Here is a 27,148-nt window from a genome sequence, read left to right as displayed (position 1 = left end):
GAGAGATGTGATATTTTAACAGTTGCTTTTAAGCTTTGCAAAACAGAAATGCTGCTCAGTACATTTCCACGGAATTTGGAGCAAGTTTAAAAACAACAAATGCCAAACTTGTAAAACAAAATGATTAACGTTTTTTTTTCAGTGTTAGTAGAATAATACTGTGAATAAAATTTTATTTGTTGACACTAATAAGTTTGTTAATATTTTTGTTGTAAATTTAACAATCCCTGTAATAAAATCACCTAAGTATAAGGAAACACTAAGTCCCGAGGAAAATTATAGCCATAAACAGATGCCATACAGCAAGTTTTTAACAGTGACAGATTCTCCATTTTCAGTTTTATAATTCTTTGCAGTCACTATTAGAACAGTACACAGTGAAATGGAAAATATGAAAGGGCGCTACGGAAATTTACTTTAGCAACACCATTTTGAAGACTCAATCACGATATAAGACTGTGGATTAAAAATAAGTTTATTTATTTTGCTCGTCATACAGACTGGACTCACAATGTCTTACGGTTGACCAAGCGGATTGTACTGCTTAATTTTAAAGTTAGATGTTCTTAATTTTACACCAAAAATTTACAAAATCTTTGTTTAAATGTTCAGTCTGTCATTAGAAAGTTGTGTATCTACACATGTAGACATATATAGTTCCTGGAAACACGAGACCTAAAAAAATAATACAGTAGTGTTGGTGGGTTACTTTTCTTAACTCTTGTTCTTTTCAAAAGCTGCTTACTCAGCTGCCAGACAGGAAATATTAAGTGCAATGACTGAAGTAGAATTTACCAGACTCAGTGGCTCTTCAATTTCTAACTTCAAACACAACCACTCAAATTAAATATTGGAAAACAAACAAAAGAAAACACCAAGGTGATGTGTGTTTGCTAGGGAAGGAGGGTGACAGCACTTACTTACACGTTACTTATGTCAGTGCTGACATTCTCAGCATTCATTCCTCAAAATAAGCTAATATTCTTTTATTATAAGCTTTTTTTTTTTAAATGGAAGATAAAGGAGTTTTATTTCTTTCTGTTCAATTATCAATTTATTATACTTGCTTAAAAAACACTGCTTAAATTTTGATTTTTTTTTTAAATCATGAACAGGTATATCACATTATAGATTCAGTCCTAAATAATATTTCCAGATGAATTAAATCAAGAAAAAAAAAGTCATTGGAAAGAAGAATGTCATCCAAAGAACAGAAGAAGTGAAATTACAACATACCGCAAAATGAGGAAGAAGATCTTCTCTATCACTTTCTGTAAATGCAGAGATTTCTAATGCCCTAGGTCGATGATCCACAACCGCATGCACAGGAACTCCTCTGCCTCTACCCCGTCCACGTATTCCTCTACCTCTGCTACGTGATGCACCCCGACCTCTTGCATGAACCCCTCTACCACGAACTGAAGAAAGAATCCCTCGTTTGGCAGCCTAAGATATTTATACATAACATAGTGATTTTTTTTTTTAACAAACACATTCACAGAGCAGCTTACAGGTTTTAAAATAAGACGTTAACAAAAGTACTACTTTTTAGTAACAGATCAAAAACAGGACAGGAACAGAAAAAAGAACAAAGTATTCAAAAAAAAAGGATGTCAGAAGAGCCCTCATCTGTAAGGACAATTCCTCAAAGGAGATTAGACTGTAGTGTAACATCTGAAATTTCTTGATGTGGTGACTAACAATTTTCTCTTAACTCACAGACAGGACTTTCATTCTGATAAGAAAATACGGAGCATAGTAGTTTTTGGCCACAGGACTGTGAGGTATGAAAGAGAGGCTCTACTAAGCACCTCCAAGGACAAAGTATTCTCTAAAAATTTGGGTCTACACAGTCACTAATTTCCATTCCTACAACACCTGCGCTTCCATTTTTAAAGAACAGTCATGCATTCTCTAGAAGTCAAAATGCTGGTGACGGTATCTCCATCAGCCATTTAAAAATAAGTTGCAAATAACATTCTACAGTGTTTGTTTATAACTAAACCACTAATAACACTATTTGAATGCATGCCAACGATATCATTCATGAGGAGATGATGTTCTTTATTAATGAAATCATTCAGAACACCTATGAAATACTGTTAACTCCAGCTTCTGTTATTATTTCTCTACTCAGCTGGCTTAGCTTATTAACAAACCTATTTTCACAAGAACCAAAGCTGCGTAACAACTTACTTTTGAAGTAAGATTTTAATGCAACCTAGCTGTATATATATGCACGGTGTTCATATGTAGTTACACATAAAACATGACAAAACTTCATTAATAGGGATTTAAGCAACACACTAGTCTGCTTCAGAGTAAAAAAAAAAAAAAAAAGGTAGGAGCATCATGCAACTAAGTAGCTACTACAAAATCATATATTCAAGACAGTACAATATAATACCAAGTAACTTCCAATAGTATTCTGAGATCCTTAGAATAAGACACAAAGAATCTTGCATAGACTTCCAAACTTTTGTAGAAACAATTCCTTTAACAAAAAGCATATTTCTGTACACAGAACACTTTTTGAGACATTGTAATTATTTTGTTAAGTCCATCTTTCCTTGAAACTAATGTTGTAATAACACTGCTTTCTGGCACTTTGGTCTTTTTGGTTATTAAGAGGATGTTGACATTCAAGAAGAACAGAACAAGCTGTGTTTTTTATTCTTTTGTACCAAACACAGCACCACCTATAGACAACAATTTCATGATCCATGTTCTCAAGGAAGTACTACTACCCTAAGTCTGTAAAATGCCATGTCATCTTAAAAGTTACAGAATTTAAATAGATTAGAGATCAAAATTAAAGATAGCACTAATTCTCTAGTTAAGGAGAGCTCAGAAATGTCTTATATATTATTGCTAAATGTCTCCATTTATAATTGCAACTTAATATCGCACTGAAGAAAAAGTTTGATGTAACACATAAGCTAACAAATATATTTTCATTAAAAGTTATTTGCTACAGAACAAGAGACAAACATACTTCCAGCTGCAGTTCTGTGTATTTTCGTCTTAATTCAGTAACTTCCTCCCCAGCTTGCATCTTCTTGTATAAATCCAGTTCAGTATCTAGTAACTCTTTCTGCATCTAAGAAATTGTTACAGCAAATTATTAGTTCGGCAGTTTACATCCGCTTGTGAGGAAACAATTTTCTGATGAAACTCAAGAATCTATTACTACACTCGTATCAGCAGGCTATTTCAGAAATATACAGTGTGCTAAGGATTGGCCAGTGCTGGCCTTCAGGTAAGGTAGACGTCTGCCACAGCACTTCTATCTGGAAAAAAAAATCCTAGAAACTCTAAGGAAAGAGAATTTGAAAACTACAGCAGGTAGTGGAATTTTAAATTTAACTAAGTTGTGGCTTATTAATTTAGATCATAGCTGTAACTTCAGAAGTATACTGCTTAAAATGCTAGGTTTCCACTTTAAAAAATAAGCCAAGCGCAAAGCTTAGGAACGTCTTGGCAAGGTAAAATTTCAACGTGTAGTATTATGTTACTGAGCTTGGTGATGTCAAAGCCATCTAGTCTACTGTGCAAAGCCAAAGCCAATAGAATTTGTTCTAAACTACAGATACACAAAATAGAAAATGCAAAATTAAATGATAGTGATGATGAGATAAAAGGGATTCTACAAAAATTTAAAAAAGCAGATTTATGAATGAATACACAATCTATAATCAGTAATGACAAAAAGCTTCTCAGATTATCGCAAGCACAGATGGTAGCTCTGTTCAGACCACAGTAAAAAAAAGCACAGTAAAAAGATCTCTGCTAACAAAAAGCTGGACTCTGATACATCTAGAATTGCCCTCCAGCATTTGGTACTTTAGAAAGAATTATTTAAAAGTTCAAAAATATGTATGATACTGAAAGGTGTCTCTGAATCCAAATTTAGATGTGTTCACGGTAACCACAGAGGTGCAGGTCATGGTACAGGTGCAGGAAAGAGCTTTTATCTGACCATGAAAATTCTATTTTAAGTTCCAAACCGTAAAGGGTTTGGTGTTGGTTGTTCTGTTGTTGCTGTTGTTTTGGTTTTTTTTTTGTTTTTAATGGAAAAAGCAGCAGCCAAATGTTCTAATGACATCACAAATGAAGGAGAAAATTATAGATGACTATGAAATAGTTTTACATTTACACCCGTTGATTCAAAACCACAGCATGTAATGTATTCAGAGGCTGGTTGTCAAGAGATGAAGGTTTCGCAGTTGTGAAAGTTGGAAACCAAGTATCACCACTGAATGATAAAGAAGGGGATTTTTTGTTTCTTTTTTTTTTTTCCTGGAAGCTTTAAAAGAAAAAAAGCTGGATTATTCAACTGGCAACTTCAACCTGAACCCCTTTCATCCCCATTTTTCACCATCTAGAGCAACCACAAAAAATCATCTCCTGTATAATGGTTTTCAAAGTTTTCAAAACTGGAAACTGTTTTTCTCCAATCCCACTGTGTTATACTAAATAAATGACATGACAAAACAATCACTTCTGAAATTTCTTAATGACCAGTAGTTAGAACTCACGAAGTAGTCAGTGACCCTGGTGTCATAAAGTCTCTAGACTTTTGAGGTTTATTTTTAGTTCTCTTAATGAAGACTCCCCTTTTTATAGAGCTGTGCCTGGTCTCAAGAAGATAATGCCTCCTTCAAGACATAGCAGGAGGCAGCAAATGTTTCTACACTCAGGAGAAAGGGATTTTGTAATCTGCATGAACTGGAACAGACAAAAAGATGTAAAGATAACGACACACCTGCATGGGCCTCACATACATAACTATTCCTGCAAGTTTGCAGGGACTTCTGAACTGCCCAGGATTTAACAGCTAATAAAATGCAAGAGAACCTTGTGCAAAGCCTTTCAGAAAATTGTCAAAGTAATATATTTTAACTGAAGGATGGTCTTAATTACTCCCTTTCACAAAATTCAGATGTTTTTTTCTCTTTTAAATGTTACCAAAACAATGCTCATAGTTAATACACTATCTCCCTAAGAAGAAAGCTATCAATAACATCAACTTTTTTACAGTATAGACGTTCTGTCCAATATGAAATGCATTTAAAACTGTTTCTTCACTTTCCATATTACAAAATAAATAAAACAATGCCTGAAGAATTGCTTAAAAACTCTAATTCAAGTTAGTGTATCATCTCACTTTTACTGCATAAAAACTACAGTCACATGAGGAACTGGTGGACCAGGTTGCCAACTAAATAGTGATATGGACTGAAGTGATCCCAAGATCAACATAAAGGGTTGAAGAGGGATAACCTCAAGCTTCCACATATCAATACGTATAAATAAAGGAGGGCCTACAGAACAGTATTGTAGGGGAAGACCTCTATTTTTGAGGGAAATCAGTGCTTTTCTAAAGAACCTGTACACTGATACAAGTGACAGGGAACAAAGAGGAGGAATTAGATGTCCGCACAGTTCCAAGGCTACAATCTCATAGAGACTACAGAAGCACTGCAGGGTAACTCACACAACTGGAGTGCTGCGGTGGATGGATACTGGCTCTTCAGGAAGGCCAGGCCTGGGAGAAACAGGAGTTGCCCTCTGTGTGTGAGGGAAGTGTGAATGCATGTAGCTCTGCCTAGGGACAGATGATGAGCCAGCTGAAAGTTTATCAGATGGCAGACCAATGTGGGTGACACTGCAGTGGGTGTCTAAAACACACCATCTTATCAGGTAGAAGCAGTAAATGAGGCCTTCTTTAGGCAACTGGAAGCCACCTCATGGTCCTTGCTAAAGCTGCAAGGGCAGGTTGATTTTCAAGAATCATATCCCCCACCTTCCAAAACATGCAGGAAATAAACAGCAGGAGGCCTGTATGAATGAATAAGGAACTCCTAACAAAAATCTAAAAACGAAGTGTAGGAGAGGTGGAAGCAGGCTCAGACCACAGAGAAGCAATACAGACAGACTGCCTGAGCATGCAGGTACTATTCTGGAAAGCCAAAGCCCACCTGGTAAGGAACAAAAAAAGCTTTTGTAGGTCTATCAGCAACAAAAGGAAGACTATGCTATGAAAAATGCAGACCCACTACTATTGAATGCGGAAGGGGACCTGGTAGCAAAAGATGTGGGAGCAGCCAAGGTACTCAATGTCACCTTCTCCTCAAGTCTTTACTCGTAAGACTTATCTTTGTTAGAAGAGTTTCAAGTTAGCAAACATTTAAGCAAACTGGACATACACAAATCCCTGAGACCTTACAGATGCGATGGTTAGTACCAAGGGAGCTCACTGATATCACTGCAAGGCCAACCTTAATTATCTTTGAAAGGTCATGGCATTGGGGGGCGGTTCCTCAGAACTGAGAAAAAGCAAATGTCACTCTGACCTTCAAGTAGGGCAAGGAAGATCTAGGGAAGTACATACTGGTCAGTCTCATCACGATACCTGAGAGGATAATGGAGCAAATAATCTGGGAAACCATTCCCAAGCATACTAGGAACAAGAAAGTGACTGGGGAAAAAAATCAAAAGCAACTTTGAAAATATTGCCAATTCCTAGGACTTTTATGGCTCAAATTCACTCTACAGGAAGATAACTTCTTTCATCTAAGACCTCTAAGAAATACTTTCCTCATCAGACAGCATCAATTCTCTCTGAAAACATCAGAAAAATCTCTTTTACAAAAAAAGATTAGTTTAAATAGCAGTGTCTGAATACTGGTGTTACTAACTCTTGTTCCCCCCCTAAAACAGAGTTATTTATTCCACTGCAACTGTAGTCATTCTAAGAGGTATAAACCAACTCCCAGTAATCACACTCTATGTCCATTTTCAGGATATGGATGCACTGCTTCCAACTTTTTCCTGACTGACAAACAAGGAAAGAAGTTACAGTGAGTACATACAGGTCATTTCAGTACTTCTTTAATTTTTTTTTCCGTAGCTGTACATCACTGTAATTTATTCTGCAATTACTTTCAACGCCCATATTTCTAAGTAAAATTAAGCATTACAAATGTTCTGTCAAAATGAAAACTAATGACCTGTTTAAACTAAATCTGGGTTGTAACGTTGCACCAGCTTTTTACAACAGAATCCCAAACTTTAGTACAGATGATTAAGCATTCAGAAGATCTAAGAACCGAATGAAAATAGCAAGAAAAGATCAAGTGTTTTTGTGTGCTTGAAAATACACTGCATAAAAATCTAGCCCCTTATTGTTACGTACTTCCTCATTCAATAAAGCAAGAAAAGCCTGTAATATGTTTAACATGCCTCTTAAAAACTCCTTAAAAATTTATTATTTCTCGAAGTCTCGCTGAACTCTTTATCATGTTGTCATCTGTTTAAGAACAAATACTTCCACAAAAAGAGTAATACTGGATTTAAAAAAGGTAATGTAATTGCATCTTTAAGCAGAGTCAAGAAACAGGTTATAGCAATATATTAGCAATAATTATAGCACAGAAGAGAAGCTCCTCTCAACAGGTTCAACCCAAACATGGATAGCTAAATCAAAGGAATACCAACCAGTATAATCTAAAACATTTTGCAAACATTTCAATTTCAGCAATGTAAAAAGAACAAACAAAAAATATGCACCAGTTCAGTAGTCAACTAGCTTCATGAAGCAGTTGGTTTGGGTATTTAACCTGACCAGTGGATATCTGTGTTGCACAATGATAAGCCTTTTGCGTAAGAAATACTATTTTCGTTGTTTCTATTAACAATGTACAAAATGAACAGACTAAAAAGACTGGATAAGGCAAAAGACAATCATAGGATTTCTGTTTTGGTATCTTCCAGATGATCACAGAATCATAGAGATCTTTTCCAACCTAAATGATTCTAATATCATCTAGTTCTAGCACTGCCAAGTCCACCATCAATCCATGTCACTAAGCAATACATCTACAAATTTCTTGAATACCTCCCAGGACGGTGACTCAACTACCTCCCTGGTCAGCCTGTTCCAATACTTCACAACCCTTCCACTAAAGGAGTTTTTCCTAATATCCAACCTAAACCTTCCCTGACACAACTAAAGGCCGTTTCCTCGTCTTATTACTTGGTGCTTGGGAGAAGAGACCAGCCCCCACCTTGCTATAGCCTCCTATAGTATCTGCGTAGCAGTGGGTAAAACTTCTAGACAACAGCACTGGTTTTAAATTAACTATGCTCCTTTAAAGAGAGAGCAAAAACAATCTCACTTCATAGAAGACTTCAAAATTAAAACAGCATACTTTTAAATACCTCTGATGTGGCTGCATATTTTCCCTCTGGTGACGTAAACATGTAAATTCATTTTATTAGAAAGCTGACCAAAACTTGAGTACCTGAGTCTTAGTTTTCATGCTTTTTAGAGGAGTCCCTCCTCCTGATGATACACCCTTTAATTCATCCTTTAACTTGGTAATGCTATTAGTCAATATTTCCAGTGTTTTCATGATTTCTGCTTTATCTTCTGACTTCATGGCTTTATTTTTCTCCAGCTTCGAAATCAGCATCTGTCCAATTAAAAAAAAATTTACTTTTAAACTACACTTACAGATCTGTTTTCCTGTACTCACTACAGCTAATGGAAAAATAGAATACTGCATTTCCCTTGCTATGATCTTCAAAACTCAATAAAAAAGGCTTTTAACAGCTTATTTTCAGATAATTTAATCTCTGGTTAATTAATTTGCTAATGAACATCTAGCATCTCTATTTTATTTGGACAGACTTGCTGAACATATTGAAATTATTCCAATATTTGAATTCAACCTAAATGACATTTTGGCCTTTTTCCCCTCCCAAGCTTGAGTGCAGTCATGCGTACTTTTCAGTAACAACCTCTCTTGCTCTTGCCAAGCATAGAACTCTCTGACTTGCACTTGTTCGCCAAAAGCACACATTTTGCACCTAAAGTTTTTAATTTCAAATAAAAAAAAGCATCTAAATTGTAGGTGCTTCGAGTTTAAGTGAAGTAACATGACAAGTTTGATTAAAACTCTAAACTTAAAAAAATTAGCATGTTTTCCCTTGAATTAGCATCAGCACATTATTTTAAGTCAGTTTGGCAACAAATTCTGAAATATTTTCAAGTGAACTGAGTTCTACAACTGAACTGCTGGCCTTGTATAGTGCTAATAGTTTACCTTTTGTGTTTCAATGTGCTTCTCCAAGATTTCTTGCTTCTTTTTTCTCACATCTTGTTGAAGTCGTAACGCTTCCTAAAAACATTTAAAAAATTACAGAAAGTCTGTAGATTTTGAAAAACAATTTCAGAAGCATAATACACCATATCTGATAGCTGTAAAATAGTAACTTACAATATCAGGAAAAAACTAATAACAAAGTCAAAGTCCCGAAAGGAAATATTTATGTTTTGGAAATCAAAGCATCATGAGATCATTCACTAATGTGGTTATCTTTATTTGCGTATGTGCTGGAAATACCTCATTACTTACATAAAATATAATCTTAGCACAACTCCACCAAAAGCTGAAAGGCAAAATAACACACTACCACAAGAGGTAAAGCATACAAGATTTCATACTTGCACAGATGTGATCTTGAAAGCTACTGTAAATCAAGTCCATCAATTAAACACACTCTCCAGTACCGTTCCAGGCCAGAAACAAAATACGTTCTATTTTCTAAAATTGAAATGTTACCCACAGAAAAACATCTCTTTTGTGTCTGGTAAAAACAGAATCTTGGCATTCCAATAAGCAAATCATAATCAACTGAAACTGATTAATTTGTGACATATTGCATTCAGAAGGAAATGTAGGAGGAGATGGCCACAGCTGCTGCACTCAGCTCAATGCTTCTGAAGAGAAAGCAATTGCTCTCAGATACAGAATGTAAAAGGTCTTAGGCACCAGGATAGTTGCAGAAAGCAATAAAGAGCTTTAACAGTAACATATTTAACAGGATAAAAGTGGCAGAAGATGATTTTGATCACCAATCAACTGGTATCAGACTGCAAGTGGATTACCATATACAAAGTGTAAAGGCACAAAAGCCATAAAAAAAGAAATAGTAGTAAGGTTTGTACATGTCTTTCCAAATACTGGCAAATTCTGCTGCGTGAAATGTTAGGTTTGCAATATAGTGTGCAATCTTTTTTCCACAGGGAAAGGAAAGATAAGACATGGGAATGAATTCTAAGAAAAACCAGGGTGACAAGAAGGAAGAAGGGAATGAGTCCCACAAAACCATGTTTTTCCACAAGTGCTAGTATATCATAATTTCTGAAGACAGAAAAAGAGCAGAAGAGAAAAGAACCTATCATTTAGCATGTCTTCAGTGTTTTCTCTCAAAAAAAAAAACTGTTATGATGAGTCATTAATTTCATTCCAAGTTTCTCAGCATTTCATAAGCACTCAGTTTCTTACCTTGAAAGGTAAAGGCTCTAATTCTGAAAAACATGTTTTGGGGGACAAATATGAAATAAAATCTCCAAATTAGAAGTGATTTCTTTGAAGTCTGGACCAATGCCACAACTGACATGCAGCCACAATCTGCTATTTCAAATTATATTAGACATTAGATATAGAAGTTTACCAATAGGCTTAGTAGTATAATGGTTATACTATTTTCAATGCTTACGTCTGAACCTAACTTAATGTTCAACTCTTAATTTGTGATTTGAAGCCAGTGAGGTAAATGTCCTATATTTAGTTTTTAGGAAGGGCAAGAATAAACCTAAAAAAAGGAGCTTTACTGGGCTCTTTGAAAATTCTAAGCAAGCTATACTACAACTAAGTGACCCATTGAAGGCCAAACACATTTCTGTTGCACTTCCTCTTCAAAATGAGAAATTCTAGTACTACGCAGAAACAGAAACGGATGCAAGAAAACTACAGCTTGGAAACAATAAAATGCAGTCATATAGTTCTCAGCTCTATCGGATGAAGAAACAATACTGGTCACTGCAAGTACAAAGTATACTGAGGAAAAAAGGCCAGTTTAATGAGAATTAAGGCCAGTTCCAATAAGGCTTAAGAGAGAAGAACAGTGACTACTAAACTGCCTTGTCACTCACAATAGACAATTCATGCCTCAACACGGAGATTCTGTTTCCAGTAAAAAGTGCTTTGCACTTTGAACTACTGAAGAGCTTTACATCTGCTTACGCTGCCTGAACGTACACTGAAATAATAATAAAACAAATACTGAATTTTCTTGTCCTTTGAAAAAGAAGTTATAGTAAATTTTATCTTGTAGCTAGTTTCATCTATGCTCTTGAGATGAATATATATAGTGCACTATCTCTAGTGGTCACAAATTCCCAATCTAGGTCCATTTTATAAAGAAGCATATTTAATTTACCTGTTTTTTCTTCTGTGCTTCATTAGAGTCTAGCACGGAAGTGGAAACAACAGGCAAAGATTTCTGTGCTGCCTTCAAAGCAGCAGGGTTGTACACAGTTTTTGTCAAGCCAGTAGAAGTGGATAAAACCTATAGAAGGAAATCATTTTATTTTTTTTTTGCCAGTGAACTTCAGTGTTTTTCTTTAAAAAAAAACATGACTGCTTAAAAAATGTATGTCTTTTCTTTTGTCTGTTTTGATGGTACGAATATAAAAATTTGGCATAACAATTTTATTTGGAATTGCTGAAGTTAAACAACTTTTAAAGAGGCAGCATCACATCAAATATATAAGAATTATAAACATCAGATTATAAATCTTTTCCATTTCATATGTATTTCCAAGTTTAAAATATGTAAAATTTAAGGTATTTGAGCATAATTAAGAAAAACAGAAGACTGATTTGCCCAAGAATAACTCAAGTTTTTTTTTATTTTGAAGTTTAAAATACGATTTTCCATAGCTGCATGAATTTTCTAGGCAAAATTTCAACATAATTGTAGAAACTAAAGTCCAAAGTAGACAAAATAGTTCCTTCTCATATGCAGCTCGTGCAAAATACAGCTTGCACAATCAACAAGAGGTGAGAGGTACAGGGAAGTCTTGAACATCATACAGGAAAGGAAAAGACTCCTACGTCTCTCTTTCCAGTGTTTCTAAGGAGATACAGATATTTCTCCATGACCTACTGAGAGCACAGTTGCCTGCTATACAACCTCTCTAACATACACTTCTCTTCAATACCTGAGGACTTGGAACGTTCTGTTTCTAATCACAGTCTTTTAAAGTACATCTTGGCCATATTAGTACTGAAAAAATCCATGACTAACTGCTGGAGATGATATAGCCATGATCTTGTCTGCCTTGTGAGCAAATCACAACAATTATGCAATTGGTATCATCTCCAGGAGTTAAAAAATAGTTTATATACATGGAAAATTAAAAGATGCATGCAGAGTCTACTGGTCACCATGCACTCCATAAAGTAAGACACGATGCCCAACAACAGGAGAAAAAAAGGGACAGCCACAAAACTTTAGAAAGACACAAAAGATCAAAACATCATAAGAGTAACAGGAACACTTCATATAAAATATCTGCACTTCATTGTGCTATTGATACTATTTCTTCCCATAGATATTTTCCAGAGTAGGCGGTGCAGATGGAAAAACAAAAAAAAAAAGCATGTTATGGGATCTAAAAAAAAGCTGATATAAAATGCTTTAAGCAGGCCATCAAAAAGGAGATGGAGTTAATTGTATTTATTAACTTACTGAAGCATGTCAATGTATGTACATCCCAACTATGTAGTTCCTTTTACAAAGTAGCTTTAAGACAGGCCACATCACAAAGAGAGGATTGAGTAAAGAACAAATATATCGACACATCCCTTTCGCCCTGAAATTTCCTCATGTCTGAACAAACCACACTTATTCATCTCAAATAATAATGAGAGATGCTGCAGCAGATGTACCTGCATTAACTAATACAGAAGAGCAAGAAGCAACACGCTACTGGTCTTGTAAGTCTTTTAATGTTATTCAAGAGAGAACAGTGAAACTTTTCACAAGTTCATAAACTGCAAGTCCCTATCCAGATCTTAAAAGGCACCACGATGACTGTTTCATCTCCATTTCCTCCTGCTCTTTGGGAGGCAAACCAACCTACTTTCTTACTGGAAAGTTCTTGCCATTCCCTGCACTTAGTCAGAAGCAGAAAAACATCTAGGACATGATATCTATGCTTTTGACAGCTGTAAACCTACTAAGTTCTAATGGACGTAGAGCACTATCAGAACAAACTAAGCAAAGCATTGCCTTGCAAAGGGAGAAGTATTAGGTCAAAACAAGTTTCAGAACCCTAATAAAAATGCCAAAGGAAACTGCTGCTTCACAATCAATCCACTGAACAGTCCAGCAGCTTATCAAAATCAGTCTGTACTGTAAGACAACACAGTGGAAAAACCTTTTGTAGCATGAATTTGCTCTTTGTAGAAGGGTGTTTCAGCATAACTCAGCTGTTGCAGAAAGATAAAAAAGTATTCCCACTTAAACTGAAGCAGACTTCCCATTTCTAAAGTAAACATACGATATACATGTAAAATGTAGTTCAGGTATACATAGTATTATGTATTTTAATAATTTAGGGCAACAAGAATGCAATAGAACATAGCCACGAAGCCAAGATAACTATATTTAGGTCGACTGCTTGGCTTGGAAATGAGTCAGAGACATCTGTATTTAAAACTCAACAGTAAATTGTTACTTTTGTGTGCAAAGCATAGCACTGTAACTTTGCAATGAGTTTTACTATCATCATTAATGGATGCACTGTAAGATAGCGGGAAATGCACTGGATGCTGCATTAATTTCAGGCAAAGCCAATTCAGAACAGAAAAGGTATATAACTAGGCAGATGAATCTTGTTACTGGGTAAAACTTGCTGCCTTTCTCCCAGAAGTTGCCTCAAATGAATGTTATGAATACCGAGGAAGACCATGACCTAAGGTGCTAAACAGATTGAAAACATGCCTTATAAACTTTAGTAGTAAAGTAGTAAACTTCATCAACAACTGTTATGAAAATTGCTACTACTGGACAAAATATATAACTCTTAACTACCATTCAGATGCACCTCTCCCACCTTACCTCTCTTAGTCCTTTCTGGTTAATTTTCACTTTCATCTTTTCATAAGTACTACAAAATTGTAAGACCAATTAAGACAAATAATGTTTACAGCATCACCTTTTAAGGGACACAAAAGCCTAAAAGCAGTTGTTTGGAAATTTTTTTGTGTGTGTACTTTTTTTTTTTTGTGTTGTGGTTTTTTTATTTTTGAAAGAAAGACTTTAAAAAGATTCATATGCAGTACCAACATTTATATATTTTTTGAAATGAATTTTGGCATTGTTCTAACAACTCAGGATCCTAGAACATTTCTAATTATTTTCATGACTGAATAAATGCAATCTATCATATTAAAACAAAAAACACAGAATAGCAGCTTCTCTCCTAGCATGTTTTATTCTTATTGTAATCATTTAGCTATCAGCTAATCAGAGTTTCTAAATACTACACTCCATAAAACTAACCTTTAACAAATGACTGTATTCATTACTTATGAAACAAACTGAATATTGACACAAGGGATTTTATAATAAAAATAATTCTTTGGGAGTTAAATGTGAGAGGAAGGGGATATGAGATTCTCTTACCTTTTCAGTTGCAGGAGTAACTGGCTTTGACACAAAACCCAGTCTATCCTTCACAGATAATTTAGTCACATTCTAAGAAAACAACACAAAATTAACTTTCAGGTATGTTTACCATTACGAATATAATAACTTAGTTTCCTGTATAATTCCAAATGTTAGGGATTTAAAAAAAAAAAAAGATTGACGTAATAAAATCATAGATTACTGAGCAACATTATAAGCAAAATAATATCAAAGCTGTTGAAAAATGAATTTTGGATATATACGACTTCAACAGCTAATATGTTCCTATGTGTTGTAAATATATTAGAGAAAAGAAAGATACAGCCAAATGTGGAATCATACTTTATGTTGTTGCATGTTTTTATTTTTTAAAGAAATCCACAACATGCTAATAGATTATTTCCAAGACAGGCCCTTTTAAATACACTTCACTTTTTGTGTTCTACAAGCTGCTATTTACAGGCATCATTTGCAGGAAGCTGTGCTTTGAATTTAAAATCAGAAATTCAAACCTTTTGAATTTAAAAGGTGCAGCCTTCTTCCTTTTCAGAAGGAAAACTAAAGTAGTGACACAGTGTTATTTATGAGATACTTCCAACACAATCAAAATGTAAAGGCTATTTCATATGTGAGTAACATGCCAGATTTTGTCATGATTTGGATTGACATTACAACTATCTTCTTTCTTAAGGGTGATGTACACATACTGAGAACACTTTCAGATGCTGACCATTAGTCTCAAACAGGTTGAGATGTTTAATATATGTGGAATTTAAAAAGGGTAGCATTTAGTTTTTTAGTAGAAATCAACTTTACTTTGAAATCTGAAAATTGACATTTAGCATAACATTAACAAAACATTTTCAGAGTCTTTTGTTTTTTGAACTAAGTAAAAAGTTATAAAAAGAATTAAGTACCACACGGGTAAAAAAAGACATATCATTGCACTTAGGAAAAACTGTAATATCAGAACATCACTCAGTCAAATTAGATGTACTTAATAGCAGTAAATGCTTATTTGCACTGTATGATTAACTATAATTGATACATTTCTTGGCATATATTTACACACTATGGAACCTAATACAGAAAGAAAAATGTCTTTTTTTTTTTCAGATCATACGTACCTGAGTGACTTCCGTATTGGCACTCTGTGCTTCTGTAGGTTCAATGTTACTTGCAGGTACTGGACCTAATCGCTCCTTTACTGATTGTTTCACTACCGGTAAGCTAGGTTGCTGAACTAAGGGTTGTATTACCTGTAACACCCCCCACCCCAAGAAAAGCACATCGTAATATTAATAACAAAAGTCTACTACATATACAGTTCAAAAAATACACAAGATTCCTGTAATGGCATTTATATTTACACTTTCCAATCATTCAATAGCTTTTCACCTGACTACAAAAATAAACACTTCATGAAATTTAGGATGTTACTTTGACTGTGAAGTGCATACAGCTGTAACATTTATTTGGCACATGCAGCTCACAGATCAAACAATTTTGGATCTGATTCCATTAATTATGTCTAATTAGACTATCTTAATTTCCATCCAAAACTGAACTGAATAAAAGCTGGCATCCGTGATTCCTTTCACAAATCAATTTTTCATCAAACACCTAGAGAATGGCAGAATACAAACTTGTATCATAAAGATTCTCACTTTTTACACTGATATATCCCTTTTCATCTCTTACGTATTTAACTTGCACAAAAGAGAAAAAGAAGGAAGAATATGGAGACATGCGCTAGTGGGACTTAGGAATCAGAAAACAGAAGCTAATCTTCAAAACTACCACTGATACCCTGACAGCTAACACTTTTTTTTCTTTGACAAAAACTCTACTTAAGCCAAAAAAAAAAACCAACCCTATGCTTCTAAGTTTCTAAGCAAACTTGCCATTGTATTTATGGGAAAAAAAAAAAACAAACAAACAGAAGTGGAAGAAACCCTCAAGAGCTCACCTAATCTGTTCCTCCATTCCAGAAGTCAGCTATACATAAAGCATTTGCAGTACTATAAAATACTATAGTACTATAAATTGAAATACTATAAAAACTGTAAAATTGGAATACTATAAAAAGTACTATAGTACTTGAAGCACTGTAAGAAAAGTGTTTCCATACTAATGGTAGCTATAACAACAAATATTAATTTAAATAAAAAGGAAAGTAAATATTCACACCCCGTAGAGGCTTAAGAACTAAAAATACCTGTTTACTCATTCAATGATTTGATAATTTTTGTACATAAGGGTAGAAGAAAATGAAAGCATTACATTTAAAACTTTAATTTCCTGTTTAAATTTTGTTACTGACCACTTGCCCCCATAGTAGACTTCAAGTTGTAGTTTCCTGACATGAGACAAAAGGTTGTTCTTTGTGAAGCAGGAACCTTTATTACTGTCACCTGACCTTGGGATTCAATCTCAATCTACTGAAGTTTACATATCAAAGGTGGTGTGCTGTGAAACTAACAACATAACTAAAATCCCTAAGACTATTTAACATGTTTCGCAAAATCACAGATATAAAGATCTGGTATCTGGTTGTAAATAGACAGTTAATACTCCCAGGTGGATAGCATAATCATCAAATAAACCGATGGCAATGACTATTCAAGCTATCCTACTCTAGAGAGCCAATGTCTGTATTCGTGCAAATGACATACTCCACTGCCCTCTTCTGGCTGATCTGATGTAAATCAAGCTTAGAAAATAATGTCGAGTACTGCAGGTTCAGATCAGGGATACTTATAAATTTGAATCCAAAATCAAACCTAAGGGATGGTAACAGGATAGTTACTGAGGTGGGTGTCTTCACCTACAAAAATGGGGTTTTAGTAAGCAGAATATTTGTTACAAAAGGAGACAAAGGAAACTGTTACCTAAAATACCCTACAGCAGGATTGATCTGGAAAACTAGGCCATTTTTTCTCAATGATGATGACATACACCATCAAGAAAAGGGAAGGAATTAAAAACCCAGAGCAACAGTTGAAAGAATCCTCTAATACTGGTTATTATATTACTTAGTTATTATATCAGCATATATAAATACAATAATATTTCTTCTACAAAGTCTTTGTCATGTTTTCTCAGTGTAGGCTGTTCCACAGTGACAACAAATCTAATCAGGGAGGATACGTAAGTATTTAGAGGGAACTGCTATGCCAGAAGCTAACTGATAAAACTCTCTATCCAATAACCTACATGACTTGGGAGAATCCAAGCATCTTTTTATGTTTCAGTGGAACCACGAGGCCTGCTAACAAATCCAATTTAGCTTGCCACAGTCTATGAATTTAAGCTCCATAACAGTAGTTACTATTTTGTATTCTTAAAAATTTGCCAATGCTACGATGTGCTTGACAACTACCAATAGGTGCTCCAGAAATGTAAAATGTCCCCTTCTGTTCCCACAAAATTAGAGTAATGTCGCTCTCCCTCTTACAGTGGAATTTGCACTTCCTCTCCGTGTGTGTGTGTCTGAGTGTGTGAACATATCTATCTTTGGGTAAAACCAACTCTACTGCAACCTTCTACAGCAGTATGGAAGCCCAACAGGAAAGGAAGAAGACAACTAGAAAAAGCAGCACCTTTTGGAAGAAAATGGAGATCATATTTCAAGAAAATGACCATAAATAAATATAACTGCCTTATGTTCACCAGAAGGAAAAAAAAAAAAAGTAGTTAAAGCAAAATAGAAGTTATTCAAGCAGATGGTAGCATCAAGATAATAGAGCATAATTCCCCAGAAGTCAGAGAAGTACTTTCATTTAGTATCTTCAGTCCTACCTTGCTAATCTTGAACCTTGTATATGAAGTAAAAAAAATCTACAATTATGGATAACTTTTGGAAAGGAATGACATCAAATATTCCTTATTTTAAAAGCATTTAGATCACTTTCTATAAACATTTAAAAACAATGTTTAAAAGAATGTATTTTACGTAAAACTCTAGACAGACTTAGATCCTCTACCTTCTGCGTGGTAGTTTGTATTTGTGGTGCACTGCCTTCTCGATGCCAATAAACTTTGATAAAGCGATTATTTAATACCGCTTCTGTACTCGATATAGCTTTCTTTGCTTCCTCATGTGTGGCAAATTGAATAAGGGCACCTTCTGGATCACCTTGATATGCAACCTAAGATTTAAAACAAAAACAGAACTTACTGTATGTAGGATTTTCATCTGTGTCACAGCTACTACAAAACCACCAGTTTCAGAACCTTATGATTTAAGACTGGTACTGATCAGCAAATGAGTATTTCCCATTCATGATTCTGTTTGAAAAGCTTGGTGTCAAGAAGCAACCTTGAGATTAAGCTAATCAACTTCAATAGTTAAAAACCACTGAAGTAGAACACCTAAACAGCAAAATAGGATTCCTAGTTGCAAATATGTGTAGCTCTTTGAAAGACAAGAGGAAGCATCACTGAAATAAAGGCAACTACTATAAACAAACACAGGAGTTGATTAATAATTTCCCTATCTATTATCTGAGCTAAACAACATAGTTCATTTTGGTTTTCCTCCTTTGGATATGAACATATTACCTTAGAAATCTTCAAAGAACAAAATTACACCTTTTGAAAGATAAGCACAGCCTGTAATCTCTGTCCTGTCATGTCTCTTCCCCTCTTCTCACTCCTTTCTTAATGGCTTAAGAAACATTTAAGAGCAATAAGACAAATTTCAATTCCCTCGGTGTTTAGATGGGAACAGAACATTCATTCTCTACTGTATCAGTGCACAAGAAATACTCTATAACATCTCTTCATTCCATCTCTCAGTGCAAACAGGAAAGCATACATGAAAACACTAGTATCTGGAATTTCTTGTTGCTGATAACAAAGCACGATGAAAGATCAGGCTGAGTAACTTAGATGCTAGGTACGAAATACTGACATTGCACACAGCCTGCAATATGTAATACATCAATCGAGCTTAACTTAGTTTTGGTTCCTCACATCTCTTTTGTACCTTTCTCTAATTGTTTGCTTATTTCTGTTTATAAATGTTTTTTAAAAAGTGGGTCACTCAGATGTACTAGGAAGTAAGCGTAAGGGATAAACCACCATTATGGAACTGGTAAGTAATCATATAAACAGGGACTGTTTTCTAGATGAGAAACACGGTTCTCTATATTTACAATTTACCTCAAAAAAATAGAGGATTTATAACACAAGATCCAGATATGTGGAAAGGGCAGAAGAAAAAAATTAAACAATTTTAAATGTTTTAAATAAATTATTGAAAAATTGTATCATTTTTTTCAAAATCTAATCAAGGGCTGAAACATTTCATTTCTGCTTCTTCAAACGACAATTTCATTAAAAATAGGGAGATCACGTTTAAGAAACAGGATAGGAAAATAGTAAGAACAGTTTCAGGAAACCAGCTGCAAGGCATTCTTTTAGTAACTACCTCCAGCATTAAGCCAAAGCCTACTTGCCTTCTCTTTGTTGCGTCTTACCTGCAAGTTGACTAAGTTTCCAAATTTACTGAAGTGCTCATTAAGTTTGCTGATATTGTTAAGTTCTGGGGGAACTTTCCTCAATTCAAGTTTTGTATTTTCATTTCCAAATTGCATTTTCTTCTGGAAACCTGGACTGTTTGTTCTGTTAAAATTTTGCCTGCAACAAATGAAAAACAAGCCAGAAATCCATAGCAAGCTAGCAAACAAAGTTAAATTTTATTCTCACAGACAGGATTGTGTGTGTCACACACAGATTGGCAGACTTAAAAAAAAAAAAAAAAAAAAAAAAGCACACAATTTTAGAAAAGTGTTGAAGAAGAGTGCGATACACAGGCACCATACCTACAGTTTCACCCACCCATACTCTCACCGTACCTCAGAGCATAAATCTCTAAGATAATTGACAATAATCTGCTTGTGTAAAGCAACTTCTCAACTTAATCTCCCCACCAACATCTCAAGTACCTACTATTTCAAAGCTTTCCTCAGTCCCAGCAGTCTCTTAAAATCCCTTCCAACTTTTTGTCACCCCAGGTATATCTGGACACTAAGCAACGCACTCCACATTTTATGCCAGTAACATACCTGGCAACTGGATCAAAACTGGCAACGATAAAATTAAGAACTAATTCAGTCAACCCTAGTAAGTATCACACTGCAGGTCACTGTTTCTTAGTTCATTTCAGCTCTCCATGACTGGATCACAGTATCACCCAAAGCAACTCTAGCTATCTCTACTAGAGCCTTTGACTCACCTCTATATTACGTCTTATTTTACTAGTCAGCTTAGTCATACTTTAACTTGCTTGCAATTTATATACTTCTCAGATCAGAGAAAAGAGCTCAACTGAACTGCAACTATTAAGCCAACCTTGTGTTAATGATCACTCACTTGTCAAACCAAGTCTTCTTTGTAGGAACTCCGCTATCCCCTGCACCAATTGTTCTTTTCCTGGATTCAGCGTCTACCACTATTCTCATACTGCTTTTATTAGGAGGTTTTTCTGTAAACAGATGAAAAAGTTCTATGTTAATTTTTGCATTTTCTGTGCATTTGACTGCAGAACAGTATTCTGCTCACAATGAATTTGCATTGAAAAATGTAACTTTATTTTGAAATGACCACGATCCTTGTTCAATCAAACTGGATCAAATTTTGAATGCAGACTTCTCTGCTTAATCTGAACTATCAACAAATGCTATAATCAATAAAAATAGCTAATAGCTTTCATTTTGTCACAGTAACATCATACAAAAGGAAAACAAAAGAAGTGTTAACAGAAGGCTTCTACCTCAAAGTGACTACACTCATTCCTTCCCGTAGAATATTCTGAAGTTCACAGTTTTTGCTAACACCTCCATTCTACCATTAAATAGCACACACAAAAATGTTAATGATAGAAAAGGTATGGTGCTCCAGAGCACTGACACCTAGGAGCAAGACAGAGGGGAGGAAGGGAAGGCACTGTCTCTTGTTGAAGAACAGAACCATGCTGGGAGACTCCTCACGGAAAACACATCAACAAAAACGTAAGATTAAATGCAACTACATACCAATTCAAATAAACCAACATTCAAAAAAAAAAAAAACTATTTTTATTTCTCTTCTCATTTTGTATGCTGCTAGTTCTCAGGGCTATGGGAACTATGAGGTTAAGATTCCTTCCGTGGAACAGTCTGATACAAGATAAAAATGACTGCCTCCTCTCCATAGCAAAAAAAAAAAACCCTCTAAGATTGCTAGAAAAACATTAACATTTTCTATATGGGAGATACATAAAGTGATCAGTTACTGTGGCAAAGTGCATAATCCGTAGGATTTTCTAGTAAAAAAAATTCATTTTACCTGCAAAAATACACAAACAGACCAAGAATGAACATAATTCCCTGCTCAATAAAACTTCTTTTCATGCCAAAAGATTTTCAAAAATGCAACAATCTCCAGTATTACATTCTCTGAGAAGTTCCTCAGTTTACATTGATGTAAGAAATGAAGCTAAACAAAGTAAATATAGCTTGGAGAGCATACCTCTGGGTGGCAAATCCATATCACCTGATGTGAGTCCTATCAAATTTGGTCTTTGGGCATGTACTCTGTGCCTATACATAGGTCTTGAAGTGTTTGTTATACTTGGAGCTTCTGGATTGTAGCCATCTGTGTCATACGTTTCTAGTAAAAAAATAAATTGTCTAATTAAAATAAATTGCAGTTAAAAACCAAGGTTGCAAATATTTTATTTCATCTAATTAAAAAAAACAGTTACAATGGAACAGTCTGTTGTATAACAACTATAAAACTGCCGTGCCATGTTTTTGATTACAAATATGACAATGCAAATATTATTCCAGTCAATATTTACTTTTTACATGCAAATTTTACTTCTGCCTTGAATTAAGTTGTAAAAAAACAAAAATTATTGTCACAGTCTAAGTGATACGCATTTATTCTCCCAAACTACTAAATTATAATCTCTAAAAAGTACAGTATAGTATGAATCAATGTTATTCTATTTAGCAAACCTTGTGGGCAAAGCCTCAGTACTACACCTGCTGTAAAAAGAGAGGGTGGAGCAGGAGGCGGCTGGTGATGAATACCCGTTGTAACAACAGTAGGAACTGAGCTAGTTGCTGAATTTGGGGGAGCATCCATGCCAGCAGGCTGCAATGGAGGAAGAGGAGGGGGTGGTCCTGTCAAAAACAAAGAACAACAATGCATTCATATATTATCCACTAAACAAACATTTGCCCTCTGGCAAATGGCGCAAAAACTTAGATTACAGAGACAAATGTTTGAACAGTTTAACATTTTTCCAAATAATGTGCATCAATAAGCCAAAATTTCACCACTAACCCAGTACTTATCTTCACCTTTTAAAAGGTGCTGTAACAAAAATATTCTATGATGACAGTAATGAACACAATCCATTTGTTTTTTAATACAAACATCCAAAGAAAAAGCACATTACTCAAGTGGAAAGCCAAAGGGTTCTTTCCTAAAATTTGGCTTTCTTATTTATTTAAGCAAAAGATAATGTGACACTTCCAAAGCTGAACAGTCAAACCCGGCCTTCAAATTAATCACTGGTAAAAACATATTCTGCAAAATCACATATCTGGACTTCCCAGATGCATCTGGAAATACTACCTGAAGCAGAACTGATCACCCCAGCAAGACATGTACTATCTATGCTAAGTGAAATAAATAAATTCAGTTCTTACTTAAAGATACTGCTAACTGGAAATGAAAAGTTTAAGAAACTTTCAAGCAATATTAAACACCAATTACTCTTGAGTAATTTTACGAAGTGGGGCATTTAATTTAAAAAAAAAAAAAAAAAAAAAAGGAATAGTCACATTAAACTGACACACCAGGCAATTTTTAAACCGCATCAGGCATCTGATTAATAAATTGCTATTTTAAAAACAGGAGTGAGGACTCAAGTCTTCATCAAGTCATTTCTAATGCTTGCATCTTTCCAATGACAGAGTAAGCAAACTGGCAATTTTTCTTTGTTGCTTTAGAAGTTTAGGTTTCAAAATTAATCACAAATGACATTTTCAGGTGTAAATTTGATGTGGTCATGAATTCTTATTAATTTTAGTATTACAAATGAAATGCCAAGTATCTGTCGCTTTAGGGTTTTCCCTTCTTCTCTAGCATCTAGCAGTAGTCATTTTCATGATGCTTTTCCTAGTAAATCCAAGGAGTTGGGTTTTGCCATACCATGCCATGATTTTCCTTAAACACAATTAAAATATTATTTCATATTAAAGATTCATGTTTTATATGCAGATTTTACAATCGACACTGCAACAATTACCATTAAAAAAAGATTATTTTGGGGTAAGCTATGCCAACCTAACTTTGAAAACACAGTACAATATATTTTTTTTAAAATATAGTTAGCTTTCTTAAGCTTTTTGTACTGTATACAAGTAACATTGATTTCTTTCTATCCAAAAACGTTTTTTAATCTTTTCTTAGCTACCTGTTACAGGTGGAAGGCTAGGTGGCAAGGGGCCTGGTGGTGGTACTGGAGGTCTAAGGTTAACAGGAGGAGGACTCAGAATTGGTGGAGGGGGAGGAAGTCCAGGAGGAGGTGGTCCTTCGACAACAGGGGGTTGTGCTGGAAAAGGCAGAATGCCAGGAAGATTCACATCTTCTACCACTACTGGATCGCTTCCATGATCAAAAGGGCACATGTCTCCTCTCATACAGAAACCCTTTTCTGAAACATCAAAAACAAAAAGAATCATTGTTAGTACTCGAGGGCTGTATGTATTAACTCTTCTTCAGGAAAAGTTACAGAACACAGAAACTGAAAAGTTACAGAAAAATAAAAATTCCTCAGAAGGTCAACTAGAAAATGTTAAAGTGCTGATAGGAAGAACAGTATGCTGGAACTAGCTACCCACTAAAGAGAGAAATGAGCTTATAAATTCAAAATACACAGTCATAAGAAAAGCAACTGCAAGAGACATCTACAGAGAGATTTTAGTGATAGTCAGAAATGTATCAATAAAAAAAAAGTAAAGATGTGAGAATAGCTATGTCATAGTTTTCCAACACAGTACCATTTGCTTCATAACCAGAAACTGGAAATAACTGCTATGTGAGATGAACTTTCAAAGATGCAAAATTCCAGCATTCCACCTGGAGATTTTACTTCAAAAGTGTACTTACTTGCCCACACATCCTTTTCCTTTCTAAAAATTCTATAGAACTAGGAAACTATGACACAACATTCTACAGCTCAGCTTGCAGTGGAAGAGAATTTCCAAACAACTGCACTTTTGCAATTGTACTTGACAGTCCTGTTACTTATACCTGCAAAGCTATTCTTTATTAGTATAATTCTGCCAACACCTGAGACTTTAGTCTCCCATCCTCTTTTTAAAAAAACATGTTATTATTCTAAAGGGGGTCCTGAATATAAACTGTCCTAGATCATTGGTTCATTGTGGTATACAGTAGATGAAAGCCTCAGAAAAAAAAAGAAAAAACTTTAGGGGGAAATTAAATTCTGTTGATTTAACAAGTTGACTGGCTAGACTTAGTTACATTACGGCAAACAGCAACAGCCTCTTCCACTGATTTCGGCATAAGACATGCAAAATGACAGCATATAAATAAGCACAAAACCCACTCAATTTTAAGAAATACCTATTCTGTAAAAATGGGCAAGTCTGAGAAGGTGCAGCTCTAGACCCTTCTGGTTAAAAAATAATCTCTCTTAAATAGGATGGAATAAAAGCAAAAATGGTGAAGACAATAAGGTCATAATTATGGTCAAAACAATGAAATACATCTTCAAGCCAAGTAGTAAGACAAGAAAATTGGGTAGAAGTCCACTAGTATTTCTGTAAAACAAATATACTATTTCAATATATATAAACCTAATAGCTAAAAAAAACCTATACAGACACTAATAAAGATGTCTAAAACGCAAGTGGATCAAAAAATGAGATAAATTTGCATTCAATAATTGTGTTACACATAAAAAATACAGTATTAGGGAAGAAAAGGGAAAGAAAGAATGACCTTAATCTTTCCAGAAAGATGTCTATCACTTCTGCAGAAAGCAATTAAAAAAACACAGACTTACCATCATAATCTCTACAGCGTTTCTTTGGCAGCGGAGGTCTTCCATAGGAGTTGTGGTCCAGCTGCTCTTCATGGAACTCTGACCAGCTTTCAGTAGTGTTATTTCCATGATGAGCAGGAGCAATAACAGTAATAGTGCTGCTCAGTGTAGGGACAGGATAGTGGCCAGATGAAATATTTGTCACAGAAGAAACTGGAGTATAATTGTTCTCTAATGGATCTGTTCTATCCATATCATATTTTGGCTTTCCCAAATCCCTTTCTGGGAAAAAAAAAAAATTAAAAATTAAAAAAAAGTGTGTAAGTACCTGTGTAAGTAACTACTGGAGTATTTTAGCAACAGCTAAACCCGTAATACAACAGAAACCCTTCAAGCAGAGTAGATCTTCTGTATTATATACATATATTCTAAGAACTTCATATGTCAAGTTATCCTGAATAAAGGAAAACGACATCCAAGAAAAAAAATAACCATCAAATGAAAACACTAGCAACACTATCAAGATAATAGTTATGTAACTTTAACATTTCAAGACACTGTTATTGTTGTATTTTCATGCTGTTAATCTTCATTTTGTCTGCATCCAACTGTATAGATTTGATCAAACATAAAGCTTTGCCATCACTGGAGAAATAACACTTGACAAGTGAGGAATGCTCCTGGCCATATACAGCAGCAGCATCATTTTTTATTCTGAATACATACAAACTGTTCTCTTAATTTGCTAACATCACCACCAATTAAACAGTAAGCATCCACATTAAGACAGAAGAGTTCTGTCATGAGATGAATTGGTAGACTCAAACAACATCGTATTAACGATACATTAATAAATATGTCTTAAAAATGGCAGACAAGTATGGGTAAAACAGGCTTTTCCCTACGTCCTTAGTATCTTACTGTAGAAACTTTTTCTATCTGTAAAATACTACCATTGTAGTAGCTGTAAAATAGTCCTTAAATTAAGATTTAATCACATTGCAGTCTTTTAGTTAAACTGCTGCATGCTATTGAATTTAATCACTCCTAAGTGGTTTGGAAAAATATCTGCTTGCTTTTCAGGACCTTTGCATTCCCACTTGTAAGGCCAAGTTAGCAAGGCCCATTCTTCACAAACAGAAATAATAAAAAGGAGATCTAAACTAGATTATTTTTACCTCTGTATTCTTTAAGTCAGGATAACAAGATTATAAAATGACTCAGTACTCTTTTTCAGCTTATCAGTAACAACTGCAGAGGGAAAATCATTCTTTTTAGGTGAAACAAAACAGTTCTGTTTTTGAAGAAGCTTAATCTGAAAAGCAAAACTACCGTATTGAAGCCCTAAGTCCTGTAGCAGTGTGTGTTAATGCACATACTTACTACAGTAATTTCAACTCCTTCCCAAAGGAGGGGCCAACACAAAAAGAACAGAGCTCTACTGTTCTGTTTGACAAACAATTTACTGCCAAACAGGTAATTTCTGCCAATCCTACCTTTGTAGATGGGTATTAATTTCTGTATATT

General features: G+C 34.8%; 1 protein-coding gene across 4 annotated transcripts in view; it reads right to left on the bottom strand.

Annotated features, from left to right (window-relative positions):
• Positions 1-27,148, bottom strand: part of RBM26 (RNA binding motif protein 26) — a 52,469-nt gene that overhangs the window by 8,420 nt on the left and 16,901 nt on the right. The window contains exons 6-19 of one of the 4 annotated variants that reach the window (XM_035565184.2): positions 25,643-25,903; positions 24,026-24,265; positions 22,557-22,724; positions 22,066-22,206; positions 20,929-21,040; positions 20,034-20,193; positions 18,537-18,701; positions 15,678-15,809; positions 14,548-14,619; positions 11,293-11,421; positions 9,111-9,185; positions 8,307-8,477; positions 2,996-3,100; positions 1,237-1,446 (exon numbers count right to left, since the gene is read on the bottom strand). In XM_035565184.2, the coding sequence (XP_035421077.1) occupies positions 1,237-1,446; positions 2,996-3,100; positions 8,307-8,477; positions 9,111-9,185; positions 11,293-11,421; positions 14,548-14,619; positions 15,678-15,809; positions 18,537-18,701; positions 20,034-20,193; positions 20,929-21,040; positions 22,066-22,206; positions 22,557-22,724; positions 24,026-24,265; positions 25,643-25,903 (2,141 nt within the window). The remainder of the gene's footprint in view (positions 1-1,236; positions 1,447-2,995; positions 3,101-8,306; positions 8,478-9,110; positions 9,186-11,292; positions 11,422-14,547; positions 14,620-15,677; positions 15,810-18,536; positions 18,702-20,033; positions 20,194-20,928; positions 21,041-22,065; positions 22,207-22,556; positions 22,725-24,025; positions 24,266-25,642; positions 25,904-27,148) is intronic. The other 3 variants (XM_035565185.2, XM_035565186.2, XM_035565188.2) reach the window with 3 other exon arrangements.

Source organism: Cygnus atratus, chromosome 1 (genome assembly GCF_013377495.2).
Source record: "Cygnus atratus isolate AKBS03 ecotype Queensland, Australia chromosome 1, CAtr_DNAZoo_HiC_assembly, whole genome shotgun sequence".
NCBI lineage: Eukaryota > Metazoa > Chordata > Aves > Anseriformes > Anatidae > Cygnus > Cygnus atratus.
Note: the sequence above shows the minus strand (reverse complement) of the source record. Positions and strands in the feature narration are given on the sequence as shown.